This window comes from Kogia breviceps, chromosome 8 (assembly GCF_026419965.1).
Source record: "Kogia breviceps isolate mKogBre1 chromosome 8, mKogBre1 haplotype 1, whole genome shotgun sequence".
In the NCBI taxonomy this organism is placed as follows: Eukaryota; Metazoa; Chordata; class Mammalia; order Artiodactyla; family Physeteridae; genus Kogia; species Kogia breviceps.
This window is the reverse complement of record NC_081317.1, coordinates 47,326,343-47,353,265: the sequence shown is the minus strand read 5'-3', so window position 1 is coordinate 47,353,265 and position 26,923 is coordinate 47,326,343. Positions and strand designations below refer to the sequence as shown.

At 37.8% G+C, this 26,923-nt stretch overlaps 1 protein-coding gene across 3 annotated transcripts; it reads right to left on the bottom strand.

Annotated features, from left to right (window-relative positions):
• Window positions 1-1,514: 1,514 nt before the first annotated feature.
• On the bottom strand, window positions 1,515-25,800 carry C9orf72 (C9orf72-SMCR8 complex subunit). Of its 3 annotated transcripts, none has more exons than XM_067041385.1 (12): window positions 25,719-25,792; window positions 23,775-23,874; window positions 20,348-20,835; window positions 19,162-19,221; window positions 15,369-15,464; window positions 14,583-14,647; window positions 12,366-12,438; window positions 10,512-10,628; window positions 7,381-7,616; window positions 4,962-5,019; window positions 3,431-3,540; window positions 1,515-3,324 (listed from the first exon to the last, which is right to left on the bottom strand). In XM_067041385.1, the coding sequence occupies exons 3-12, from the start codon at window positions 20,789-20,791 to the stop codon at window positions 3,138-3,140; spliced, it is 1,446 nt and encodes a 481-aa protein (XP_066897486.1). In that variant the 5' UTR covers window positions 20,792-20,835; window positions 23,775-23,874; window positions 25,719-25,792; the 3' UTR covers window positions 1,515-3,137. The 3 variants fall into 3 exon arrangements, with proteins under 3 accessions (XP_066897486.1, XP_066897485.1, XP_058927159.1); XM_067041384.1 differs by having other exon boundaries at window positions 23,673-23,874; window positions 25,719-25,768; XM_059071176.2 differs by lacking the exon at window positions 23,775-23,874 and having other exon boundaries at window positions 25,719-25,800.
• Window positions 25,801-26,923: the final 1,123 nt, after the last annotated feature.

Genomic DNA, 26,923 nt, shown 5'->3' with positions numbered 1-26,923 from the left:
CATAGTCTCATTAAGTCCTCTTTTTTTTTTTTAAATTTATTTTTATTTATTTTTGGGTGTGTTGGGTCTTCGTTGCTGTGCATGGGCTTTCTCAAGTTGCAGTGAGAGGGGGCTACTCTTCGTTGCAGTGCACAGGCTTCTCACTGTGGTGGCTTCTCTTGTTGCGGAGCACAGGCTCTAGGCACGTGGGCTTCAGTAGTTGTGGCATACGGGCTCAGCAGTTGTGGCTCACGGGCTCTAAAGCGCAGGCTCGGTAGTTGTGGTGTATGGGCTTAGTTGCTCTGTGGCACGTGGGATCCTCCCAGACTAGGGCTCAAACCTGTGTCCCCTGCATTGGCAGTGGATTCCCAACCACTGCACCACCAGGGAAGCCCTCATTTAGGTCCTCTTAACAATCAAGAGGTTATCATCATGTCCTCATTTCAAATATTTAACAAATGAGCCTCAGAGAGGTTAAGTAACTTCTCCAAGTAGCAAAGCAGGGAATCATACTTGGGCACTGCAGAGTGCTAGTAAGCCTGTATGTAATACTTGCCTCCTTCCCCTCCCTCCAATTCAACAGCATTGAGTACCTGCTACATGGAGGAACTGTCCCAGGAGCTGTGCCACAGGACAACTCTGATAACTGTTTGGGATGAAATCCAGCTTAACCAACTGAGTAACCACAGGCTGTGTATTATACTTCCTTAAGCTCTAGTCTCCTCATTTGTAAAATGGAATTAAGCATACCTGCCTCATAGTGTTGTTGCGATGATAGATTCAGAAAGTCCAGTGGATACTGTGTGTCACGTGGGTGTGGTGAACTGCTTTTGGTACTTTAACCTGCACCCTGCAATTCACACAAGAAATATCAATTTGTACAATTCCATGTAAAAACCAAAATAGTATTAGAGAAGAGTAACATTCACTGTCTTCCTTTTTGACCTGTAGCATTACAGAAATAGACCATAGAGGTCTCATTTTTAATTTCCAGCATTATATGAAGTTTGGGTTTCTTCTTTGAGAATCTTGGCAATGCAATCAATCAGTCTTCTTCTAGAGAAACCTTTCAACTCAACTATTAAATTTATGAATTAATTTTGTTTTCATGGAGTAAAAGTGTCAATCTTATTTGTTTTCCATATTAAGGGGTTTAGATTCCTTACACTTTCACTTTCATACTGGACACCTATACTGGGGACCTGGAAGGAATAACTTCAACTTAGGTTGTATCAATATTATTATAATAATTAAAAAAAATTTACACAAGCATTATCTTATATCTGATATATTAATATAGAAATTTAAAAATAAAAATGCAGTCCTGGGAGTTAAGCAGACAAAAAAATAAAAAACAAAACAATCAAACCACATATGATTCCAGCAACACATAGAACCTTTAAATATATTTTCTTTCAAAAGAGAAAATTAAAAAAAATTGTTTAGATACAACGACTGTCAGCAGAGCAGGAAGCCAATCAGTCTTTCAATATCATTGCACTGCTTTTTCAAGCAAATAACTGAAAGACACAAAATTTCAAAGATATTTTATTCAAAATTGAATTGAATATTTTATTCAAGATATATAACAATGTGCACACATGCTTTAATAACTTATTTCACTGTACAACTTGCATCCCATACAATGGTACAATAAATCAACAAAAGAAAATAATTAGCACTTAAATAATCTATCATGTAAATAGCACTGAATACGGGGTTCAACAAGGTGGAATCTGTACATTTTTTCATGACTGAGCCAGAGCATCTGTCAATCTAGTTGAGTATGTGTCTAAAAATTGAGATGTCTACAGCTTTCTTATTAGTGATGTGAAAGGCTATTAGGACCTATGTTGGTTCTGGTTAAATTTGGTGGGCAAGGGCAGAGGGGCTCTATCACTTTTATCCCTTTCTTATAAATACTTTTTCCCTTTTATGTTACTTCCACAGTTTTAAATAAAAATATATTTTATGCTTGTGTATACTATTTTGTCAATACTGTTCTAGCACAGAATTATGTTAATTGGTTATTTTATAGCTAGCAAAATGGTCCAAACACATTAAGGAAACAAAAGAGATTGACCACTTAGTTCTGCCAAAGTAGCACCTAGTAAAATAGCATGTCAGTAACATCCTCTTATGGTGCAGGCAAAGAGACGTGGTAACAACTTCAAAAACATGGGCAGATATTGAAGGAAGAAGATACTATTCCTGTTCCTGAAAAAAAATCTTACTAGTTAGTATTTCTCTATTGCATTTAATAATCTCAGAGTTATAATGATTGCTAAATCAGAGGAAGACTATACAAGAGGAAAACAAGATAAATATGAGTGACTAGTGAAATCTGAACTTCTTCCAAGAGATTACATTTTCCAAGAAAAAAAAAAGGCACAGGAGGTATACATTTCAATTTGGCTCAAAAATAATGAAAATTAACTGAAAAAGTTGGCAATAACTACTGAAACATAAAATCAAATTCTCTACATTTTCTGTGACAGAGCTCAACAAACAAACAGAAAAACACCCTGATTGTGGTTCACCATAATTGGGACTATACATACTACCTGACGTTTCTACACAGACTGAATCCCAAGGACTAAGTCTGCAAAGTAGGATGGAACAGTTGATTTCAATAAAACATCTGCATGATCAATATTTTCTTTCTAAAACTTAACCTATGTTCAAGCTAACTTCCTTTTGTGGAACTGAAACGATTTAAACGCTCTAAGTTTTAGCTGATTGCAGAAGTATTACAGTAATCCCACATACCAAGGAACACCAAGAGATGGAAAGTCAACTAGTATTATATCTGTGAAAGCTAACTCAGATTTCACTTGGATACTTGTAAACCATGAATCATAAGTTTCAAAAAACAGTAGTTGTGGTCAAGTTTATATCCTATATCTTTAAAAGATAGCAATAATATTTATTATAATTGTAAACATACGTCTGTCTCCCAAGAGAGCACATCTAGGAAAAGGTGTATTTATTGTAAGTGCACCTAACATCCCCTTACAGGCTTTCTGCGACAACTGCAGTGTAACTACCATTGCTGAGTAGGACTCGAGGGCATAACCCGAGGGAATCATGTTTCCCAATACCACCGAGCTACTTTACCAGCAATTATGATCGTGGTGCAATATTAACAAGTTACACATTTAAAAAGTCATCAGAACATCTCGTTCTTGGACACTAGTATAGAAAGGTCTTCCAAAGATAAAGGAATGGAGGCCTGGTTTAATTTTCTCAGCTAGAGCCATTATTATGTTAAGATCGCCCTCTGCTGTTAAATCAAGGTCTATCTTCAGGTTCCGAAGCGATTTAAAGGGCTTTTTCCCCTTCTGCCTACAAATAATAATAAAAAAGAAATTATAATACAGAAAATGTCCAAAGGGAACCAGAAAAAAAGCAACGTATGAAGGTTTTTCTTCCATTTAGGAGTCTGACTTACGTATCATCTTCTATATATTTTATTAGTGTCAAGGCTTTTCTGTGAAGGACGAGCAGAAACTGTGCAAGGAAAGTACTCCTGAGAGATAGACCGGGTTTCAAATGAAAGACCTGAAGGATAATGAAGCGTTTTTATAAATAATTTGCCCCGTTCTACTTATACACAGCATGTTTCTGTCTCAGCGCTGACAGTGCCTGGCAGATAACTCACATTAGAGCAGCTAACCACTTCCATAGATGTGCCCTGACACACAGGAGGAGGTGGAGGTATGGGTCTGGGAGTGATCTAACAGTTCTGTTTATATTTAAGAATTGACTCAAATTTTTCCTTCTGCCTTAGACTATATCTGTGTTCATTTTATTTATTATTAAAAATCATGATATAAGTTACTTCTAGCTGTGTACTTAACTTTGCCCACATCTTCAAATAAAATTGGAGCTACCAGAGAGGTGAGCCATGCTTAGACTATGGTTTGTTTTTTTTTTTAAATAAATAAATAAATTTATTTATTTATTTTCGGCTGTGTTGGGTCTTTGTTGCTGCGCGCGGGCTTTCTCTAGTTGCAGTGAGCAGGGGCTACTCTTCATTGCAGTGCTCGGGCTTCTCATCACGTGGTTTCCCTTGTTGCGGAACACAGGCTCTAGGCGTACGGGCTTCAGTAATTGTGGCTCACGGGCTCATTAGTTGTGACATGGGGGCTCTAGAGAGCAGGCTCAGTAGTTGTGGTGCACGGGCTTAGTTGCTCCACAGCATGTGGGATCTTCCCGGACCAGGGCTCGAACCCGTGTCCCCTGTGTTGGCAGGTGGATTCTCTACCACTGCGCCACCAGGGAAGTCCTAGACTATGGTTTTGAGATATTCATATTTTTCTGTTTTTTGGGGGTGGGGGTACATGTGTAGTGGTAGAAGGATTTTATTTCTGCTTGGGAAGCATGGAATTACATGACTTGGAATTATCCTTGAAATTTGCAATATGTCACAGACCACAAAGACCTGGATCCAAAATTCCTAGTCAACCTAACGATTATGTTATTTCAAAGCTACATCTATGACACTGTTTCTTGGCCTGATCCCCCGAAAGATAATTATGACAAATCTCTGTTATCTTAAGAAATAAGACCCATATAATCTAAAATTTTCTTCAAAATCTAGATTTTTTTCAAAGGAATGAGACAATAAAGATGCTATCATGTAAATAAGTTTTAAAGACATTTTTTGCTCAATTAAGGCAAATAAACATTTGTACAATATCCCCCTTACCAAAAGAAAACACCCTTGGGTTATAAGTTAGTGCTTAGAATTAAAACATTTATTATTTGAACTGGGGGATGCTGCATCTTTAATTGTTAATATACAGGCTACTCCCCTCTAACAATTCAGAAGAAAAATAATTTTAACACTGTAGAAAGATCAGAGACTCTACAAAAGGACTTAATTCTAAATTATATATATAGTATAGGCAGCGTGGGATATATTGAAAAAGAAAACATGTCATACCATTCACTCTGACAATCTCAGGTTTAACATTTACCTGATCCAGGAAGGCTTTTACTAGAGTGTCTCTGTGTAAGACATCTTGAAAAATATTCCTATGAAAAAAACAGGCCAAATGTTGAAATGATTTCCACAACCTCTCACACCAGGCAATAAATTAAATTCTTACAAGTGGGATTATAAACATATTTATAAGAATTAGATATATATGTTTGAAAATATAAAATACATACTCATTTAAACTCAAGAATAAATTTGTCTATTACTGGAGTTTGTCAGGCCACAAAGTAATTATATTCTCTTAAATAGTATAAGCAGTCCCAGGAAGGGTAGGTATGTATCTATCATACACATTATAAAAAAATACCGAGAGCCTTAGGCAATTAATAAATATAATTACCAATTCCCACCATCTCAAAAATATAGAACAGCAACAAGAATAAACACATACCACTACCACCAAAACCCAAAACAAAATAAAAGGTTAACTTCACATACTAATAACTTCTAATAAGCAGTTTAGGAAGAAAAAAAAGTAAGAGGATGAATGCTGGGAAACAATCAAATGGGACTAAGGAACACACACAGGATGGTTATCTGCAACGTCTTGACCACTGGGTTTGTATCACAAGCCTATCATCTGGCAAGTAATGTGAATCAGCTACCTAAGAAAATGTTAGCTACATTGGCAATGAGCAGAGTAAGAAGTTAAGTTGTAATTCACACTTGAGATAATGTTTATCTACCACACAACCTAGGACATAGTAGGTTCTTAAAAAAGACTGTCGCTTTCCCAACCTCCTTTGATCTTTTCTCTTCTTCCTTCCCTTTCCTTGCCTTCTACTTCCCTAAGGAATTTACTGGGATGCTAGGCTATACTCAAGTCAGAGGGTAATATAACATTTACTAAGGTAAGCAATTTTTAACTGAAAAGAAAGAATGAAAATAGTAGGGATCATCATATAACTGACAGGAGTAGCAGGGAAGGAGGTGTGTGCACAGAGGTAATAGGAAAGTACCTAAAATTTCCTAGTTTTAGCAGATGGGTGTTCCCTACTACAGAAGAAGGAAACTCAGAAGGGGGAAAAAAAATCAACATTTCACAATTACTGGCTGTCCAACTGGTGGCCAGTGTGGGCACTGACAACAACCTTTCTCTGGCTTTGGAGAGAGAATTCAGCTATTTAAGTCTAGTGTTCCGAATATATCTGTTTCATAAATTGACTGTATTGGTCATATGAGAATTAGGTGAAGCAAAGTGTTAAAAAATTCCCCCAAAAGCGCTCTCCAGGAACCCACCAAAAAGTAGAAAAAAAAAACCCAAACACTTTAGGAAAGAAGAAAATGCTTGAAGGATCAGATTAATTTTGACAAGTGTGCCAAAATTACCTATATGTAAAACCTTAGGGACCTGAAATCTTATTTTGACCAATTTGTTTTCTAAACCAATTCCCCGAAATCTTTCAAAGGACCCAATAAGAACACCAGAGAGCTGGGAAAAGCTGGGTCCTAATGAAGCCATCTTTCTGCACCTAGAGACACATGAGGCTGGGGATCCCTTGGACATGGTGTTTCCTTGCTATGCTTTTGGGCAACACCTTCTGTCTGACTATTGGTGCTTCACATGTCTGTTGCCTCAGCTCAAAATTTTCCTTCAAGACACAGGACAGGGTTGCTTGCTCCAATTTTACTGCTGCCTTATACACTCAACCCTGGATTATACTAGTTAACATTTACTGAGCACATTCTATGTGCCAGGCATTTTAAACTGATTAAAGAGAGCCATGATAGTATACTACAATTTCTTTCCCTGATTTCAGAACATCATTTAAGTGTTTTATAATTCAGATTTATCATCTTTTTTTTTTCTAGTTGAGTCCACATTCAACATGTTACTATCATTACTTTTTTTCTTGTTAATTTACTGGTCAGACTTTATGGTAAGAAATGAATAACACAATATAAAATGCAAAGTAAAAGAATGCTCTATTAATATATTTTGACAGTTTTACCATATTTTATATTTATATATCAAGGAAAAACAGACTTAGAATTACCTCTTTAGTTAATAAGGTTTAGTTAGTAATTAATAAGCCTTTTATGACTCTTACACACTAGTCTATAAGCAATGTAAGGAGGTGGGGCTGTCTGGTTGGCCACTATTAACCTTAGCACCAAGTACTGTGCCTAGGGGCTCAATATACATTTGTTAAATAAATACTAAATACTTATTGTTAAGGACTAATCTAACCTATCTTATGGGAAACACAATTATATTAAGAAAAGCTGACATTTAACAAAAAATGCTTGATTAAACAAATACTTCTTCCAGTATAATTCTCCTAGTAATATTTCTTTCCTTTTAAAGACCAAATTGTTTGTTTTCTTTCTACTCATAAAAGATACAGTTTCCTAATATTGCTTAATGACAATATCAAAAAGCAGGCACAACATACAAATCAGGAGTGAAGCTTTCGTCCGTGTAGATGATGGTATCCTGAGCCATGTCTTCTTCTGAAGTGGCTCTCCAGAATGCTGCCAGCTCTGATCTCATGTATCTACGCTGATTATAAATATGTTCGTGACAGGGTGGCATCTGCTTGACGGTGTTGACGTCCACATCTATGTGTGTGGTGGGATAGGGCGCGTACATGACTTGCCGGAAGGGAAGCACGAAGCTTCCAGTTGAATCCTGTTATAAACGAAAAGAAAATTTACTGAGAGAGGAACCAAGATGGCGGAGTAGAAGGACATGCTCTCACTCCCTCTTGCGAGAACACCGGAATCACAACTAACTACTGAACAATCATCGACAGGAAGACACTGGAACTCACCAAAAAAGATACCCCACATCCAAAGACAAAGGAGAAGCCACAATGAGACAGTAGGAGGGACGCAATCACAGTAAAATCAAATCCCGTAACTGCTGGGTGGGTGACTCACAGACTGGAGAACACTTATACCGCAGAAGTCCACCCACTGGAGTGAAGGTTCTGAGCCCCACATCAGGCTTCCCAACCTGGGGGTCTGGCAATGGGAGGAGGAATTCCTAGAGAATCAGACTTTGAAGGCTAGTGGGATTTGACTGCAGGATTTCGACAGGACTTGGGGAAACAGAGACCCCACTCTTGGAGGGCACACACAAAGTAGTGTGCGCGTCGGGTCCCAGGGGAAGGAGCAGTGACCCCAGGGGAGACTGAACCAGACCTACCTGCTAGTGTTGGAGGGTCTCCTGCAGAGGCGGGGGTGGGGGCTGTGGCTCACCCGGGGAACAAGGACACTGGCAGCAGAAGTTATGGGAAGTACTCCTTAGTGTGATCCCTCCCAGAGTCTGCCATTAGCCCCACCAAAGAGCCCAGGTAGGCTCCAGTGTTGGGTTGCCTCAGGCCAAACAACCAACAGGGAGGGAACCCAGCCCCACCTATCAACAGTCAAGTGGATTAAAGTTTTTCTGAGCTCTGCCCACCATAGCAACAGTCAGCTCTACCCACCACCAGTCCCTCCCATCAAGGCTCTTAGATAGCCTCATCCACCAGAGGGCAGACAGCAGAAGCAAGAACGACAATCCTGCAGCCTGTGGAACAAAAACCACATTCACAGAAAGACAGACAAGATGAAAAGGCAGAAGGCTATGTACCAGAAGAAGGAACAAGATAAAACTCCAGAAAAAGAAAATTTACTGTCTTTTACGCCAAAAGGTATGAATAACTAACTATCTTTTAATTTAAAAAAAAAAAACTGGCTTTAACTTAGCAAATCCAGCTCTAGAAATTTATCCTGGAAAATGAATCATGATTGTGTGCCAAATTCCAGTGATGTGTGTGTTACAGCACTAGGTTAGACAGTAAAACGCCAGAAACAACCTAAGTATCCAAAAAGAGAAATGATTAAATAAATAAATAAAAATGTTTTATTGTTTAGCTGCTAAAAATTAAGTTGCCAATGTTTATGTGCTCATATTGAAAGATGTTCACAATACAGTGTGAAGAAGGAAGTTAAAACATGCTGAGTAGGGCTTCCCTGGTGGTGCAGTGGTTGAGAGGCCACCTGCCGATGCAGGGGACATGGGTTTGTGCCCCGGTCCAGGAAGATCCCACATGCCGCGGAGCAGCTGGGCCCGAGAGCCATGGCCGCTGAGCCTGCACGTCCGGAGCCTGTGCTCCGCAACAGGAGAGGCCACAACAGTGAGAGGCCCACGTACCGCAAAAAACAAAACCAAAAAAACAACATGCAGAGTATAATCTAATTTTTTTGGGGGGGAGGGGAAGATATGAAAAAAACACTAACAGAAAAAAAGACCAGAATGATATATGCCAAATATTAACAGGGGTTATTCATTGGATTATGAGATTACAAGTGACTTTTTATATTCTTCTTGATTATTCATATATTCTATTAAGTCTCAATGAATATGTATTTTTACAGTAAGTAAAAAATGTACTTCTTTCCAGGTACAGTCAGTTGGGTAGCCAGCTGCCATGTAACAAGTACCTACTGTATTAAGTCAAAGTATTCTCTGGAAAGCTATACAATTTAAACTTGCATGGAAAACTCTTAAATATTTTTTCATTAAATTATAGCTTCAAGTTTTCCACTATGCATTTGGTATAGGTCCCTTTTAGGGATAAAATTATACAATAAATGAGATGATGCTGAGGAAATAAAAGTACTAAGTACTTTATTATGCCTTTGATAGGAGAAGTTCTAATTTTCAGATTTGTACAATTCAAATCAAAAATGAGTTCCCCTTAAGTAGTTTCTGTATTTAAACAACACTATTATTCTCAGCTTAGAGCACACACATTATTGAAAATGTAAAAGCTGAAAATAATTTTTATTTGCAACAATCTTTAGTATTTTTTTCTTTCATTTTACTATGCCTATATCCTCAAGAAAGCATTCACTCTGAGAGACTCACATAGCCATTAGGAAATCTACTTCTTCACACCTTTGACTATAATTGAAACATCAATAATAGATTCATTAAAGTAAAAAACAATTCCCTAAAATTATTGAAAATAATTGCTAATTTATATTTATCTGTTTTGCTCCTTAAAAAGCAGACTCAAGTAAATAAAGGAAAAATATAAAATATTTTTTTCTTTTGTATATATGTGTGTGTGTAAACACACACACACATACATACATCCAGAAATTGCTCGAGTCCTGTACACTGTTTCAAGATAGGAAGCAGCTTAACATTTTTTCAATAAATGAATATGGTACTTTAAACATAAAATGGTAACACAAAAATTCAAATCCATTCAGTAAAAAAAGAAATGTTCCCATTTAGTTATGGAACCTGATTCAAGCACATATTAAAAAAAAAAAAAAAAATCCTGAGGCCAGACAGGCAGCTACAGGAAACCAGAAAGAAACACAAAGAAAGCTATTCTGTGATGTTTCACTGATACGAACTATAAATTCATACAACATATACTCCATGTTCAGACCTGTGTAAAGGAAGTCGGCTCCTTGGCATACAAACATGAGACACATTAAATGCTAATGTTCAAAATATATGTATAAAGATTCTCAAAAATGTTTTTAAAAAATTGGGTTCACCTGTGATAAATGGAAACTATACCTTTAGTAGGCCTTGTACAAAGAGCCCTGACTCGTATTTAAATGATGATTCTGCTTCACATAATCTGGAACATTTTCTCTCTGCTGGAGTCAGAAAAAGGCATAATGTTCTTACTATCTGTAAGTGAAAATATTTTAGCATTAAAATATGAAGTAAAAAGGTCACTGGTTTGCTTATGAAAGAGATCTGAATAGAAATTTCAATTGTTATTGTCAATAAAATCTATTCTGAGAAATAAGTATTCCATAGTCACCTGGAATAGTCTATGGGATATCACACTTGTTGCTTAAAATAGGTATTCTGTGGTCAAGTAAGTTTGGGAAATGTTAGTAAATTTACTGTATGGTATCTCAAAACCTTTAGCATTTGAATACATATTGTGACTCTCCAGGTGACTGAAACAATATGCAGACTTTCTCAAACTTACTTGACCATGGAACCCTTATTCCTAATCTTATATTATGAAATAATGACCTAATATAATTATTGATTGTATCTCCACCCAGCAACAAGTGTGTTTCAAACAAGTAAACAGTTTGGATGAGAAAACTAAATGCAGTTAAATCAAGTAGAATTATGGCTTCTGTTAATAGTTCTACATGTAAAATCCCATTACAATGAATATCTAAGTGTTAATTCTTTCAAATTTAATTTAAAATAAGCAAGCCATTGGTTGGGGATTAGAAACCTAACATTCTAACAGGATTTGATCATAGTTCTATTAGGAAAAATAAAAAGCCATCTAACTAACTACCTTGGAATTCAGACTATATTCAGAGTTTTTATATTAAAGCAGTGGTTTTCAAACTAGTGATGGCAACCTTTTCTTAAATTAAAACGAGAAAAGATAAAAGAGAAGCTATTAAGCTAGAAGAGAATATGGGATGAGAAAAATGTTTGAAAAGCAGAGCCCCGACCATGGAGGCTTTCTCCCTCCAAGAAGCAACTGGAAAGGCCCTGTGGAACCTGAAGGCTTTGGAGGACACAAATTGAAAGCCACCTTCCTTGGGTAACAGAAATAATAATAAGTCACTGGATACAATATAATAACAGAGGTAAGCTAACCTGTCATAAATGGTTGTACCAGAAATATAATTTTGGTAAATCAAGGGTCAAGTAATTATACAGGGTAGCTTATTATATTACAGAAAAAAAATTATGCATATATTTGTCAAGCAAATAATCATTCCTAATATATTTCCTGTGTGAAACTTAGAAAAATTAGGTTTGCTTAAATTGATAGATATGTGTACTTTTTTCTCTCTAATTAATGATCAGTGAAGAAAAGTACAAAATCCCTTAGTTTATTACCTAATGCTTGGAAAGGTAACTGTTCATTAATTATTTATTAACTCATATAGCACTAAAAGAAATGGTCAAAAATGTTACTGAATAAGATATAACCTCCATCAATCACTTAATAGCAATAGGTCCCTAAAAGGAATAGATTTAGGGGGAAAAGCAAGATAGTGAAATCAAGATGAATGATCAGATACCATTTCTTTGTAATCAGAACCAAAAGTACATGGCTATCTTCACATTTATTAAAGATAACATTAGGAAATAGAAGACAAATATTTTTAAAAACATCTGATTTTAAAATATTCTCAAAACCATTTATACAGTACTGAGACTAGTACTTATGAATTATCACAATGAAACTAATAAATGACTTCCTATTCAAACAGTTTAAACTCATTTTTGCCACAGGGTGTCACAGTAATTTAGTCAGATTATATTGCCTCCTTATACTATTAGATCATCTTGACGGCAATCTAACCTTTAAATTACAATCCATAATATGTTAGCAGTTTTAAAAAGTCAGAGCGTTTGCTGGATTATAAAATAAATTACCTTATTTACTTTCTCAGCACTGCTACCTACTACAACAGAACAGCCACACGTCTGCAAGTGGGAGCTGATGGCACTATAAATTGAAAAAAAAGATTAAAAACACTGACTAAAACAATTTCACAAACTAAAAACAAAAGTAATAAAGAGAAGTGAGCTTCAAGTAACTGAATAGCTTTACATGATGAACACCAAAGCTCTGATTATAATGTCATCTTTTATTTGTATAGTACTTTGCATTTTCCACCACCTGCCTCTCACAGATCCTATTTGAATCTTAAAACAATGCAGTTAGTAAAATATTACCATTTTATCGTGGAAGAAAGAAACTGAGGTGTTGAGAGGTTAAGTGGTTAAGTTAAAGTCAAATGGGATTAAAAATAACATGAATGGCTGACACTGAGCAGAATCTGGACTAAAGAGCTCCTGATTCAAGCCGTGTAAGGCCTGGAGATGAAACAAACTCACGCCTCTAAGACTCCAACCTAAAGGAGAAGACTGTAGACATAAAAGCAAATACTTTATCCTTTCACTCCTTTTTTTTTTTTCTTCTTTCTCTAGATGCTTTAGGTGTAAAGTTAGGTTGTTTGAGATTTTTCTTGTTTCCTGAGGTAAGATTGTATTTCTATACACTTCCCTCTTAGAACTGCTTTTGCTGCACCCCATAGATTTTGGATTGTTGTGCTCTCATTTTCATTTGTCTCTAAGTATTTTTTAATTTACTCCTTGATTTCTTCAATTTTTTCAGATCCATTGGTTGTTTAGTAGCATATTGTTTAGCCTCCATGTGCTTGTGGGGTTTTTATTTACAGTTTTTTCCTTGTAGTTGTTTTCTAATATCATAGTATTTTGGTCAGAAAGGATGCTTGATATAATTTCAATTTTCTTAAATTTACTGAGGCTCACTTTGTGGCCAGCATATGATCAACCCTGGAGAACACTGATATGTATGTTCTTTTTTTTTTGCGGTACGCGGGCCTCTCACTGTTGTGGCCTCTCCCGTTGCGGAGCACAGGCGCCGGACGCGCAGGCTCAGCGGCCATGGCTCACGGGCCCAGCCGCTCCACAGCATGTGGGATCTTCGCGGACCGGGGCAAGAACCCGCGTCCCCTGCATCGGCAGGCGGACTCTCAACCACTGCGCCACCAGGGAAGTCCCACTCCTTATTTTTTAAAATAAAATTTTGTGATAATCTGTAATTGTAAAGAAACACTCAAGTAGGAGATGAGATTATACACGTAGACGCAGTACTTAGTTAAGGGACTTAGCACATAGGCACTCAATAAATACTGGCTATTATTATTGTTATTATCATTTTCTTATAAGAAATATAAATAGAAAATATAAGCTATTAGCTATTATTATGTGCTTATATGTGCCATGCACTGTTTTAAATGCTTAATAAGATTTATCTCACTCAAGGCTTACAACAATCCTATGAAGTAGGTACTACTAATATTCCCATTTTATAAATGAGGTAATAGAGTCACAGAGAGTTCAGGTGGCTTGCCCAGGGTTACACAGAAGTAAGCCAGGAAGTCTGGTTTTAGAGCTCACACTTTTAAGCACTAAAATATATTGTAAAATGGCAAGGATCAGTACAAATATGAATAATTTTCTTTTCTAGGCCGAAATAAGTCTATCCACAATGCAACTTAATTTGAAAGGATTCTTAGTTTCAGCTTTAATGAGAAGAAAAACAAGAAACCTGAACCAAACAACGGTCCAGGAATTCTTATCTGGGAACTACGGAAATTCAGCTTTTTAAAATATTAAATAGGGCTTCCCTGGTGGCGCAGTGGTTGAGAGTCCGCCTGCTGATGCAGGGGCCGTGGGTTCGTGCCCCGGTGCAGGAAGATCCCACATGCTGTGGAGCAGCTGGGCCCATGAGACATGGCCGTTGAGCCTGCGTGTCCGGAGCTTGTGCTCCGCAACAGGAGAGGCAGCAATGGTGAGACGGCCGCGTACCGCAAAAAAAAAAAAAAAAAAATATATATATATATATATATATTAAATAGAGTAACATCAAATATATCATAGGCATGTGATAAGTAAAGAAGTAACACAAAACTAAGCAATAGTTCAAATATGCATTTTTGACCCTAGAATATGAAGGTAGGCATTCTGTTATTATTTTCTTCCTTCCCAATCTTGTCAAAGGTGAGCGTAAGATTTGCATCTGCTTCATCCAGCTTTTACAAAAAGAAACAAAATTCTTACTTGAGAAGAAAGCCTTCATGACAACTGTCACCAATATCATCATCATTGAGAACTGTATCAGCTATCTAAAATGCACCAAAAAAAAAAAAAAAAAAATTATTCTGGCTGTAACAAAACACTGAAATAACACTTTTAATACACAAGTTTTCTGAAGTCTAGGCTCAATATAACACACTGCCCTCATTTCTGAGCATCACAAATTGCCATAAACAATCTGTGCATCACTATAAACCTACAGAACAAATGATGTGAAAGCTGGTCAGACAGCTTAAGTAATAACAACGTTTACAAGAACAATTTCCTCTTCTGAGCCGTCACAATCAGGAGACACATCTTAATTATAAAGTCAGGGAGCAACAAAAATAGTTTCCTAAAGGTTTCTCTATTCATGCATAGTGTGTAATTCCTAATGTCCTCAAATGAATGATTAAGGAAATCAGATTAGTGAAGGTAAGTGAACTTCCATTAACTGCCAGTGATTTGTACACTGCTTTGTTACAAAAAGTACTGCATTAAATACTGATTGATTATCTAAGGTCTGAAATTCTCCCACTTAGGAGATACAAAAGTGGAGAAAGTAACTTAATAAATTTAATTTTATCATATTACCATTACTGATCAAAAAGCCTCTGGCCATAAAATTCAGGATTTTAAGTGTGTTTGTTAAAGTGGCTAATAATTCATATGAACAGTATATATGACAAAAAAATGTATATTACTAAAATTAGAATATTACTAATATACAATATAGTAATATCCTGTTTAACATTACAAGTGAGAACTTACATCTATTTCTTCAGGGACACTGTGGGATTTCATAGATGAAAGCAGTTCCATTACAGGAATTACTTCTCCAGTAAGCATTGGAATAATACTCTGACCCTGCATAAAAAAGTAAAACGAGGTGAAGAAAAATCACACCATATAGGATAAAGTGGGCAATAAAAAAATCAAAAACTGAAAGCAAAGAATAACACCCTTTGATAGAAATACTTGATAACTTGTTCAAACACAGCCCCGAACAAGTCTACTACTCCAAAATATTTCTATTTCTAAAGGATTTACATGCTGTTTAAAACTCCTTTTCATTCTTACAGGAATAATTTTCTTTTTTTCTCTTTTTTTTGGCTGCACCATACGGCATGCAGGATCTTAGTTCCCCAACCAGGGATCAAACCCGTACCCCCTGCATTGGGAGCATGAAGACTTTTTTGTTGTTGTTAATTAAATACCTTTATTATGGGAAAGTTTCCCATATCCCATAGTATGCCTAGAATATGTTACTCATTAAAAGTATACAGTTTTGTTTGTTTTGGGGGGGGGGGGGACTACAGTTGTTTTACAATGTTGTGGAAGCACCGAGTCTTAACCACTGAATCACCAGGGAAGTCCCAGGAATAATTGTCTTTAGTCAGAATAGAATCATTGGTTTATCATTTACACAAAATAATTAAATCACCACACCAAATTTAAAAAGGTTCTCCTTTGAAATTTTATTTGAGATATAAGAACTTTTGTTAATCAAAGGTCACTGATGCATTTTATATGAAAAATGAGGAAAGCCAAGCATAAAAAGGCTTTGAAATCGTCAGCAGATAACTCAGTAGTAAAGTGTGAATCAATACTCAATCTCAGGACTTCCCTGGTGGTCCAGTGGTTGGGACTTCACCTTCCAATGCAGTAGGTGTAGGTTTGATCGCTGGTCATGGAGCTAGGATCCCATATGCCTCGTGGCCAAAAAAACCAAAACATAAAACAGAAGCAGTGTTGTAACAAATTCAATAAAGACTTTAAAACTGGCCCACATCAAAAAAAAAAATCTAAAAAACCCCCTCAATCTCTACCTTCATAATAAGGTATAATCTACCCAAATGCAAATCAAAGTCATAACATATATTTGTAAGAATCAGTAAAGCAGACAAATTTCCTTCAGTGTTCTTTCAAGGTAATGCTACTACTTATTACATCTCAAAAGATGTAATTTTAAAATATGTAGTTTCTAGAATGAAATTGAAAATTCAATACAGAACACCACACACATAAAGTGTCTCAAATACGGGTGCTCCCTCATTTATTCACTGCCACCACCACTCCCCTAAAATGTTTTGCCCATCCTGAATATGTAAACTTTTAGAGGCAGATGAAATTGTCATGTCTATTAATTTTTAGCTACGCATGTTTTAAAATCACCTACTATTTAAGATCTGACAATAAAGCTTCTCCCCTCATTCACGTTTTATGAAATGATTATATTCAAACTCTTTACATGCATATTCAAATTAGAACCTCTCTCATCCTTACAGTCAATCCTTCTTTTGAGTGACCAAACCTAGTCTTCAGAGCCCCTTATCATATAAGTTGCTTCAGAATTTAAAAATGTGATGCTGTCTCCGGATATTTCATCCTAATAGGCCCCCTTGCATCACACAGGAGGTTTTATTATTAAAAAAAAAAAAAAAAAATCCATCCTGTAGTAGCTTACAAACATAAAACCATTCATTGTTTTTGCTTTTCAAAGTAATTTTTTAAATGTCTGCTTACAATTACAACAATCAACACATGCAATTCAAGATTAATAACTGAAGCTGCATTAAATTTGCTTCCTTGTAAAACGATTTTATCAGATGACAGCTATAAGCATCTAAAACTAGTACTGATTAAAGTTGTTTTAGACTAGGTATCATCCTCAAACAGTATTTATTGTTCAAAATAAAGTCACTGCAAGCACATGATACGAGATTTGCAAGAACTCGATTATCAGGTGACTCTTCCTTTTCAGAAAGGATAGTTATGGGAAAATACCTTCCCTTAGGTTAGGCATATATAGTATATCATACACAGCATCTCAGACATTTATCATCATAAGTAAATGGATATGCTCATTGAAGCTTAACAACAATGACAAATCCTAGACGGCTGAACACAGAAGAGGCTCTAAAAGAAAATGCTTCCAGTTATTTCCTCCTTGGACTTCTCTAACTTGAATGTTTCCCCTTTAAAAACCTCCAGTTTGTCCAAGTATACTTTCCTCCTGACATAGAAGGGATAGGATAACATTTTCAAGAAAAGCCCTTAAACGAGAAATAAACCTAAATGTTAATAGTGGTCAACTTTATAAGTACAGGTTTCTGGTTTGAAAAAAAATCCCAGAAAAAGTAGAATTTTACTGAGTCTTAAATTTCCTTATTTTGAGATAACTCAACCAGTTACTCTCTAACTAGCAGTTACATCTAGAAATTGGTGAAAGTCATCCCATTCCTTGGCAGCTGCTTACTGACCAGCAAACAAAGGCTGGGCTTCTCTGAGTAAAGTGAAACATTTCCTTGTAAGTCTTAGAACTTTCCCCATAATTACCTCCTTCTGACTTTTGTAAAAGTTATTTACAAAAGTATAAACATAACAATTTTGTAAAGAAGATCATTTTATAGGGTTTTGTATTTCCCCTGTTCATGTTCCTGTATTTTGACAAACTTTTAGAAAAAGTTATTGTTTAAAATATCATTGGGGCTTCCCTGGTGGCGCAGTGGTTGAGAATCCGCCTGCTGATGCAGGAGACACAGGTTCGTGCCCCGGTCCGGGAAGATCCCACATCCGTGGCTGGGCCCATGAGCCATGGCCGCTGAGCCTGTGCGTCTGGAGCCTGTGCTCCGCAATGGGAGAGGCCACAGCAGTGAGAGGCCCGCGTACCGCAAAAAAAAAAAAAAAAAAAAAAATTAATAAAAAAATCATTTGTCTCAGGCAAGCTAAAGAGAACCAGGGAGAAGGCTTGTTTAGACTGGAGTTTTAACAGAGGAGCAAGGAGGGTGGCCAGAAGCAAAGAGAGTAAAAGCAAAGATCACTTTCTCCTTCGGGATTCCCATTCTGAACATCTTTGACCTAGGCTGAAATGTTTTGCAATTAATTTCCATAAGGGAAGCCATATCCTTGCAATCATGCTTCTCAAACCCTGGTGCCTGCTCCCTAAGGATGTTCAAAACCATGGGATAAACACAGCATGTTTTCCTGCAGACTTGATACCAGTGGAAGCCCGAGTGGTAAGAAGGTGAGGAATATCACCCGCAAACTGTAATATTAAAACAAAAAGATATATCACGGAATAAAATGTAAATTGCATGAGTTTTAAAGATACAACACGAGACTTCAAAGAAATATTATGCTTAGAGCTGTGTCTGTACCCCCAGATACTTTAGGGGCACTCACTCTCCTGTAACAACTACTTCTGTGGAAATGTTTGAAAAGCAATACCTTAAAAAAAAAATAAAACTCTAATAGAATTTTAAAGTTTTACTATGAACAAGTTATCCAAAACTTATCCCATGCAAACAGAAAAAAAGGGAAGCAAAATATTAATTTGTGGATTCAATTATTATTATCCTTCCCTTATTTAACTCTTCAGGTCTAAGATATGGAAGTTTTCATCCAGTTTATTCCATTTATCTCCATAAAGATTCTGTTCGTGCTCAGGCTCACTCTGTCAAACTAGTATGTCTTCAAGGCTGTAACAGCAGCAGCCCTTAGCTTTATACAGACATATGTAGTGGGTTTGGCAGTGTCTGGTAATATGCAATCTGCACCTTACCTGATCTTCCATTCTCTCTGTGCCTTCCAAGATGATCTTCTGGACATTTTCTTGCCTTTCCTGAGCGAGAGAAAATTCATTAAAATAAAAAAAAAACACAACATTTTGATACTTGTTTAGTTTTCACAATACAGTTAAATGGCAGACAGATTCTTGGGTAATTTAGTTCATGGGAAAAACATGTTCCACTTTAGGGCAAAACAAATGGGGGGGGAATTAACCCAACAAATCCATGCTTTCATAGACAATACGAAATAAAATAAAAACACCCTTTTTGTCTGCAGTTAACAACAGATAATGTGACAGAAAGAGTCAATGTAACATCTGTATAGTTTCACAAAGGAAACTAATGATTTGTACTTTTCAAATTAGATAAGATCCAGATGAATCTAGTGACTATATAGCTTCCCGATTTTAAATGATTTTCATAAGCATGTGAGAAATAAGGAGGCAAGCCTGCAAACACAATAAAAAACTCTTCTTTTAAAAGATACTATTTTTCCTTACTATTTGGTAAAATCCTTATAAAATCAATAAGGCTTTAGTGGACTTCCAGGTCAGTATCAAACCGCAAAGCAGAAAGGAGAATTAAATTTGTTCTTCTCATCTGCCAAAATTACAGTACATGGAAATATAATTATCACTATATATTACACTATAAGATTAGGGGACAACAATGATTTCCTCTAGCTCAATCTACAAAATTAAAAGGAATATCTCCTGAAAACCATTTGGTCCAACTTCTTCATTTTACAAATTTGAGAACTTGGCAAAGAAATTAAAGGGACCAAAGGTTATTTGGGCAAAGGCTTACAAAACTATTGTTCTGAACTGCTTACACCCACACAGTGGTAAGTGAAAGACAGGGTCATGCAGTGCAGAAACAAAAAGCTTTTAGAGTCAAAGGCTCCCAAGACAAATCCAGACTCTAAAACTTGTTTCCTTATTTCTCTAAGCTTTGGCTTTCTATTTACAATGTGAAGCTATCATCTCCTACTTTCCAGGGTTAGAAGACCACAGACATCAGCCTAGATCTATCTGTACCTAATAGGGTAGAAACAAATAACAGCTCCTGTTTGAAGTTAATTGTATATAATTTCTAAAAATTGGATTAAAAAAAATGTATCAGAAGGTAAACTTTCAGTGGCTAGGTTGCCATGCTTAATAAGCTTCCAAACCCACTCACCTTGTGCATCCATATCCTTCCCTTCCGGATAATGTGTGTTAATCTATCCACACACACTCTGTGAAGTGGGAGATAGAAACTCAGTTCCGTCTGGGGAAGTATAATTGATAGTCCATAGGTGCTCCTATCCCCATTCCAGTTTCCATCGAAGATTAATGACACAATAATTACTCCTTTTTCAGACAAGACAAAAAACTTTACGTCTATCGCCCCACTCTCTGCATTTCGAAGGATTTCTCCATTGAGGGTATGGTTGGCAAGAAAAGTTATTTCTCCATCGCTTAGAAGTAACTGTTCTGTCTTTGGGGCCCAAATGTGCCTTACTCTAGGACCAAGAATATTGTCCCAGTAAGCAAAGGTTGCTGCTAATAAAGGGGATTCACCACTTAAAGCAATCTCTGTCTTGGCAACAGCTGGAGAAGGTGGTGGACAAAGAGTCGACATCACTGCATCCCAGCTGTCACATTATCCAAAAGTTCCAAGGTTATCTAAACAATGACATACAAAACCAGTGATTAGGTTCAACAATTTTAAGTCATCCATCAAAAACGCAAATTTTGGGACTGACATATATACACTACTATATATAAAATAGATAACTAATAAGGACCTATAGCACAGGGACCTCTACTCAATACTCTGTAATGACCTATATGGGAAAAGAATCTAAATAAGAGTGGATATATGTATATGTATAACTGGTTCACTTCGCTGTACAGCAGAAACACAACATTGTAAATCAATTTTAAAAAAGAAATAAAGGGGCTTCCCTGGTGGCGCAGTGGTTGAGAATCCGCCTGCCGATGCAGGGGACACGGGTTCGTGCCTCGGTCTGGGAAGATCCCACGTGCCGCGGAGTGGCTGGGCCCGTGAGCCATGGCCGCTGAGCCTGTGCGTCCGGAGCCTGTGCCCCGCAACGGGAGAGGCCACAACAGTGAAGCCCGCATACCACAAAAAAAAAAAAAAAAAAAAAGAAATAAAGGGCATTCTAAGGTCAAAAAAACCCAACCCAAAACCCTCAAATAATTTACGTATATGTGGTTTTCTCCTCTTCAGTCAAAAAGATTTGGAAGCATGTCTCCTACATGAAAGAGACATTAAACTAGCATGGCAGGTGCATATTAAGTGTTTGTGATAAGATGATAATGTACTACCATACATAGTAACATGCCACTTATATTCAGGGCATACACTTAGAAATCCAAAATAATAATGGCCTTAAAAAAAGCCTCCGAACATTAATATAAAATATTATACACTAAAGCTCATAGACTAGATCCTCACTGTTTCTAAATATCCAGCCTATATGCAATTCTAATATGATTGAATATTTGGTTCCTAAACCATAGGAACTAAAGGGAAACAAATTGAGAAAGGGAGGGCTCAGCTAGAGACCATAACACTTCTTGTGGGCTGAACTATGTCCCCCACAAAATATGTTCAAGTCCTAACCCCCTGTATCTGTGAATGTGAACTTATTTGGAAATTGGTGTAATCAAGTTAAGATGGGGTACTAATCCAATAGCTGGTGTCCTTACAAGGAGAGAAAGATTTGGCGACACACAGACAGGGAAAACAGGGCCATGCGAAGATGAAGGCAGAAACTGGAGTGATGCAGCAACAAGCCAAGGAATGTGAAGGATTGCTGGTAACTATCAGAAGCTAAGAAGACGCAAAGAACGATTCTTCCGTGGAGGCTTTAGAAGAGCATGCCCCTGCGAACACCTTATTTCAGACTTCTAGCTTTCAGAACAGAGAGAGAATACATTTTTCTCATTTTTACATCACCCAGTTTGTGGTACTCTGTTATAGCAGTCCACACCTAACAGTAGAAAACCTTAAAAGCTGCTAAGAAAAGAAAAAAAAAAGGCAAAAGCTTGCAAGAATACAACAATCTAGAACCATAAGAGAAAATAAGCAAAAAGTCCTCAATGCACTCAAAGATTCTCTTTGGGTAACAGGATGCTAAAGCCCAATACTGGTGTTTAAAATGATAGATAAATACATTTAATATGCTATTCAAGAAAGCAGCCTAGCCTTTTATCATTGCAAATAGAGTTATACTAAACGGGTAAAAAAGCTTTAGTTATTTAAAACATGTAGAGAACTAAATGATTGGATGGGCCCAGTCAACCTTTCAATCTACTGAGAAAACAAAGAGGAACTGCCCATGGTCACCAAGCCAGGCTGGAATCCAGGTCTCTAGTATATCTTAACCCACCCCATTGTATCACTCTGAAAGTGTACATTCAATGTGATGTTAATGTAAAATGAATCATTCCTGCCTAATATTAAAATTGAATACCTATGCATATTCAATACCAATTTCATTTAAACAAGTCTAAAACTGTGGAATCTATTCATCATATAATGGTAAAGGATAGTAGTTAATAATAGGTGAACTATGATATATCTATCTTTGCCTGTATGATTGCTTTGGGAATTAACATTTTATCTGTAACTAAATTCATGTCAAAGTAAACCATTTTACTTAAAATAAAGAATTTGATCTACATCTTGTCAGGAGAGTTCAGAGATTGATGAAAAGCAAAAAAAAAAAAAAAAAAAAAAAAAAACCAACAAAAAACTACTCTAATTTTAGAGTACTGTAAGAGCACTTTTATCACGATGTCAAGAATAGTTATACAGTGCTTGGCAAAATGCTTTACAGTAGATATGTGCAGAAATGGTTTAACACAAGAACAGTTCTTGTGTATTTTTTATTTTAGAAATTCATTTAGGAAATATTCACTTTTTTAATGTGTTATATCAATTTAATAGACTTAAGAGACTACACTGGGTATAAGTTGTATAGTTTGTTTAAAATATCCACTGTTATGGATACAATTTAAACAGTCAGTTTATAATGACAGAATATAGGAATATAATCTGAATTGAAACTGTAATGATGCTATGATAATTAACAACAGCAAACTGGAGGCCAAGGAGACGAATTAAGTAAACACAGAGCTATACAGTTATATGATAACATATTCTTCTTTTGTTCTTCCTTTTTGGATAAAACAGGTGAATAATCATAAAGGCAATACTGCAACTCAAAACATTTCATCATTATGTTGAAAATAAAAACACTTCCTTAAATGGAATTGAGCCCTGGAGCAAATACGGTTAGATTATGGGACAACTTTTTACCTGATTGTGAAAACTCAACTATTATAGACCACTAATTACATTCAATCTCATTGCTAGTATCATTAGAAAGAGAATAAGGGACAAAGAGTATGTTGAATTGTTTAGCTTTAAATCCTGCCAAAAGTCACACAGAGGAGTACAGTTAGGAGAGTAGTAAAATGAGTCTACTAACACTTAAAGTCATCATCTTCGGTAAAGAAAATCCATACATACAGACATGGCTCAAAAAAATCAGTTCAAAACCAAGAGTCTTTTATCTATATATCTTATTTACATGTAGTGCTGGCTACACCAGAGAGTTATCAAACAAAAGCCGTAGAGCCTTTGAGGGAAGCCAGGATTCAAATTGGGTCACACAGTGGCTTGCCACACTCCTGTAAACAAAAAACAGGGTTCGTGAGGATGTACCCAATATACTTCCTGAAAATCATCCAACATATGCAGATGTAAAGATTATATTAATTATCATCTGTTAAAACTGTTAGAACAGGGGTAGTTTTGAAGTTTTGCTTTTTCTTAAACCTTTGCTAAAAATCAGCCATCTCTTCTCTGATTGATATTTAGAAAGTTGGTTGGTCCACTGCTGTTGCAAATCAGAATTCAACCATAATAAGGCCCACACTTCTTGTAACCATGTTTTCTGTTTATTTTCTCCCAGCTCTAAGAGAAGCAGGATCCTAAACCAGCCCACCTTCCAAAACAGGAGCTGCCCAGACCAACTATTGACAGTGATCTGCTTGTAACACCAGATAGTCTGCAACACTTTTCAAGACTCAGAGGTTAAGTTCATCATATCACTATCAGACCATCTCTCACAGCTCTAGTTTCTCAAATAGGCAGGCTAACCTACTACTCCTTAGAATTACTTAATTAAAATACAGCCCAAGGGCAGGCTTGAAAGATAGGAGTCTCCTCTGGTTTTCTCTCTCTGAAAGTAAATTCTGAACTGCTAACAGGGCCAAAGAAGGACACTGTTTTATCAATTGTATAAGGTGGGGAAAAAACACTTTAGCCCCTACGTAACTGTTTCCTTGGAGCAGGTTAGTCCTGGCATAGTGCACAATCTGCAATGTGGTCTATCACTTCTCTTGTTTTTGTTTCATATGTGTAAAGAGAACAGGCATCATGAGGTAGTTTCCAACTGATTCAGGGCTTTCCTAGACTGCCAAGGTGCTGGCAACAGTGTCTGGGTCACATAACACCATCATACTTCAAGTATTCTGACATTTCCCATATATTGTATTCTTGCTTCTGTGAAGTTCCCTTTATGTTAAAAGTTTTCCAAAGTCTAAGATCGTATCTAACAGTATTTTCCAATCTCTTTGTACAAATTAAAGTGCCAGACGTATTGTGTCTCCTTGCTTTGCATCACAAGAGAGATGAGAACAGTTTGAAATGTATCCACTGGCCACAACCAGACTAGAGCCTAACAATCTCCATTGTTTCTGAAAGGGCGATCTCTCTCGGGCAAGTGCATGACCTCCCGGTCTCCTGAATACAGAAGTCTGGTGGAGTTCACCGGGGCCAGTCAGACCCTGAGTGGTTACATCAGACGTGTAATCAGTGCACTTCTTTTTGCAACCGATACCATCAATCAAGTGATGCCCAAATCATAATGGTCACTTCCTTTAAGTAAGTGTGTATCCTCGGAGAAGTGAAGGAAGCAGGTCATGAACCACAGAACGGGAGCAAAAGACAGTCTAGAATTGCTGCCCAAATTTACAAGACATCAGCAATCCTTAGAAACTTCAACTTCTGTAGACCAGTAGTATTACCCCACGCCACACCGCTTTAACTCCTCTCGGACCCCGACTTGGTACTGAGCAGCCGCGCGCCGCCCGCCCTCTGGTTTTCCCCGGGCCAGGCCTCTCGGTGCCCGAGGCTCCTTTCCCTTGAGCCCGCGGCACAGGGGGTCCGACGGGTCCCTCTGAATGTCACGCCGGGACCCCGAGAAGGAGCCAGCTCGGGGACTGTGGGTGGAAAAGCGGACCGATCCCTATCCCCCTGCCTCTGCGCCGCCACTGCCAGAAAGCCCGGATGAAGGCAACTCCACTGGTCGCCGGGCTGAAATTCCCGATGCTGGCTTTCGATCAGGGAAGAGAGCGGCAAAAGAGAGGACCAGCCGAGCAGAGCCCTGGCGAGAGCCTCCGCCGCCGCCCCCGCGCAGTCCCGGCACCCGGAGCCCAAACAGCCACCTACACGCCGGCTTCTCACTCACCTACTCGCCACCGCCTGCGTCTCCGCCGCCGCCGCCGCCGCCGCCGCCGCGGGCATAGGACCGCAACCGCAGTCCCGCCCCCGCGGCCCTGGCCCCGCCCCCACGCGCTTTGCGTCTGCGAACCCGCTTCACGCCGTGGCCGTTTCCCGCCTTGTGCTCTTTTTCTGGTAAATTTTATCAGATCTTTCCTCATTCACCCTTAGCGAATATTGTGAGAGCTAGGGGAGGAGAGAAAGGGCGGGAAAAACAAAGCCACACACCTCCTAAACACACCCCCTGCTCTCTAGGCCCCTCCCCCTTAAGGAAGAAACCGGGCAGCAGGGATGGCTGACGCGTCAAGCGCCATCTTTTACGCGGGCGGAACAAGTCGCTGTTGCTGCTCTACCGTTTCCTCGTGGGACACCGTAGGTACACCTTGGTGTTTTCGAGATGCGATTACACATAAACGCACGAGGTCTGCGCAAGGCAGGGGTCGGGGCGTACTTGCTCTGTCCTTTTGCTCAATGGCGCGCTCGGTAAATTTAGCGTAAGCTGATAACCAAGATAGTTCCATTCTTAACGGGAAAGACTCCTGGGCCCCAAGAAAGCAAAGAAGAGTTGGTGGTTGTGAATGGTTTTGCTTGTGCTTGGCAGGTAGCAGGCGCTCAACAATTTTTAAAAAATTAATTAATTAATTAATGTCTGTGTTGGGTCTTCGTTTCTGTGCGAGGGTTTTCTCTAGTTGTGGCAAGCGGGGGTCCACTCTTCATCGCGGTGCGCGGCCCTTTCACTATCGCGGCCTCTTGTTGGGGAGCACAGGCTCCAGACGCGCAGGCTCAGTAATTGTGGCTCACGGGCCCAGTTGCTCCGCGGCATGTGGGATCTTACCAGACCAGGGCTCGAACCCGTGTCCGCTTCATTGGCAGACAGATTCTCAACCACTGCACCACCAGGGAAGCCCCTCAACAAATATTTGATGAACGAATGGATTTGGAATTTTTTTAATGACACAATTCAGTACACTATAACTTCATCCCAAGCCTCGTTAGGTAATTTTCTTTCTCACAATATATAGTCACAACAATTTTGTCTTCTATACATGTAAGCATTTTCTCAAGGATGATTTTCGTGTATTTAAACATCCTATTAGCTAGTTGCACAATGTGGATGAGTTGGGTGGTTTTTTTTTTTTCACCTTTGAAAATGTACTTTATTGTTTTGTGACG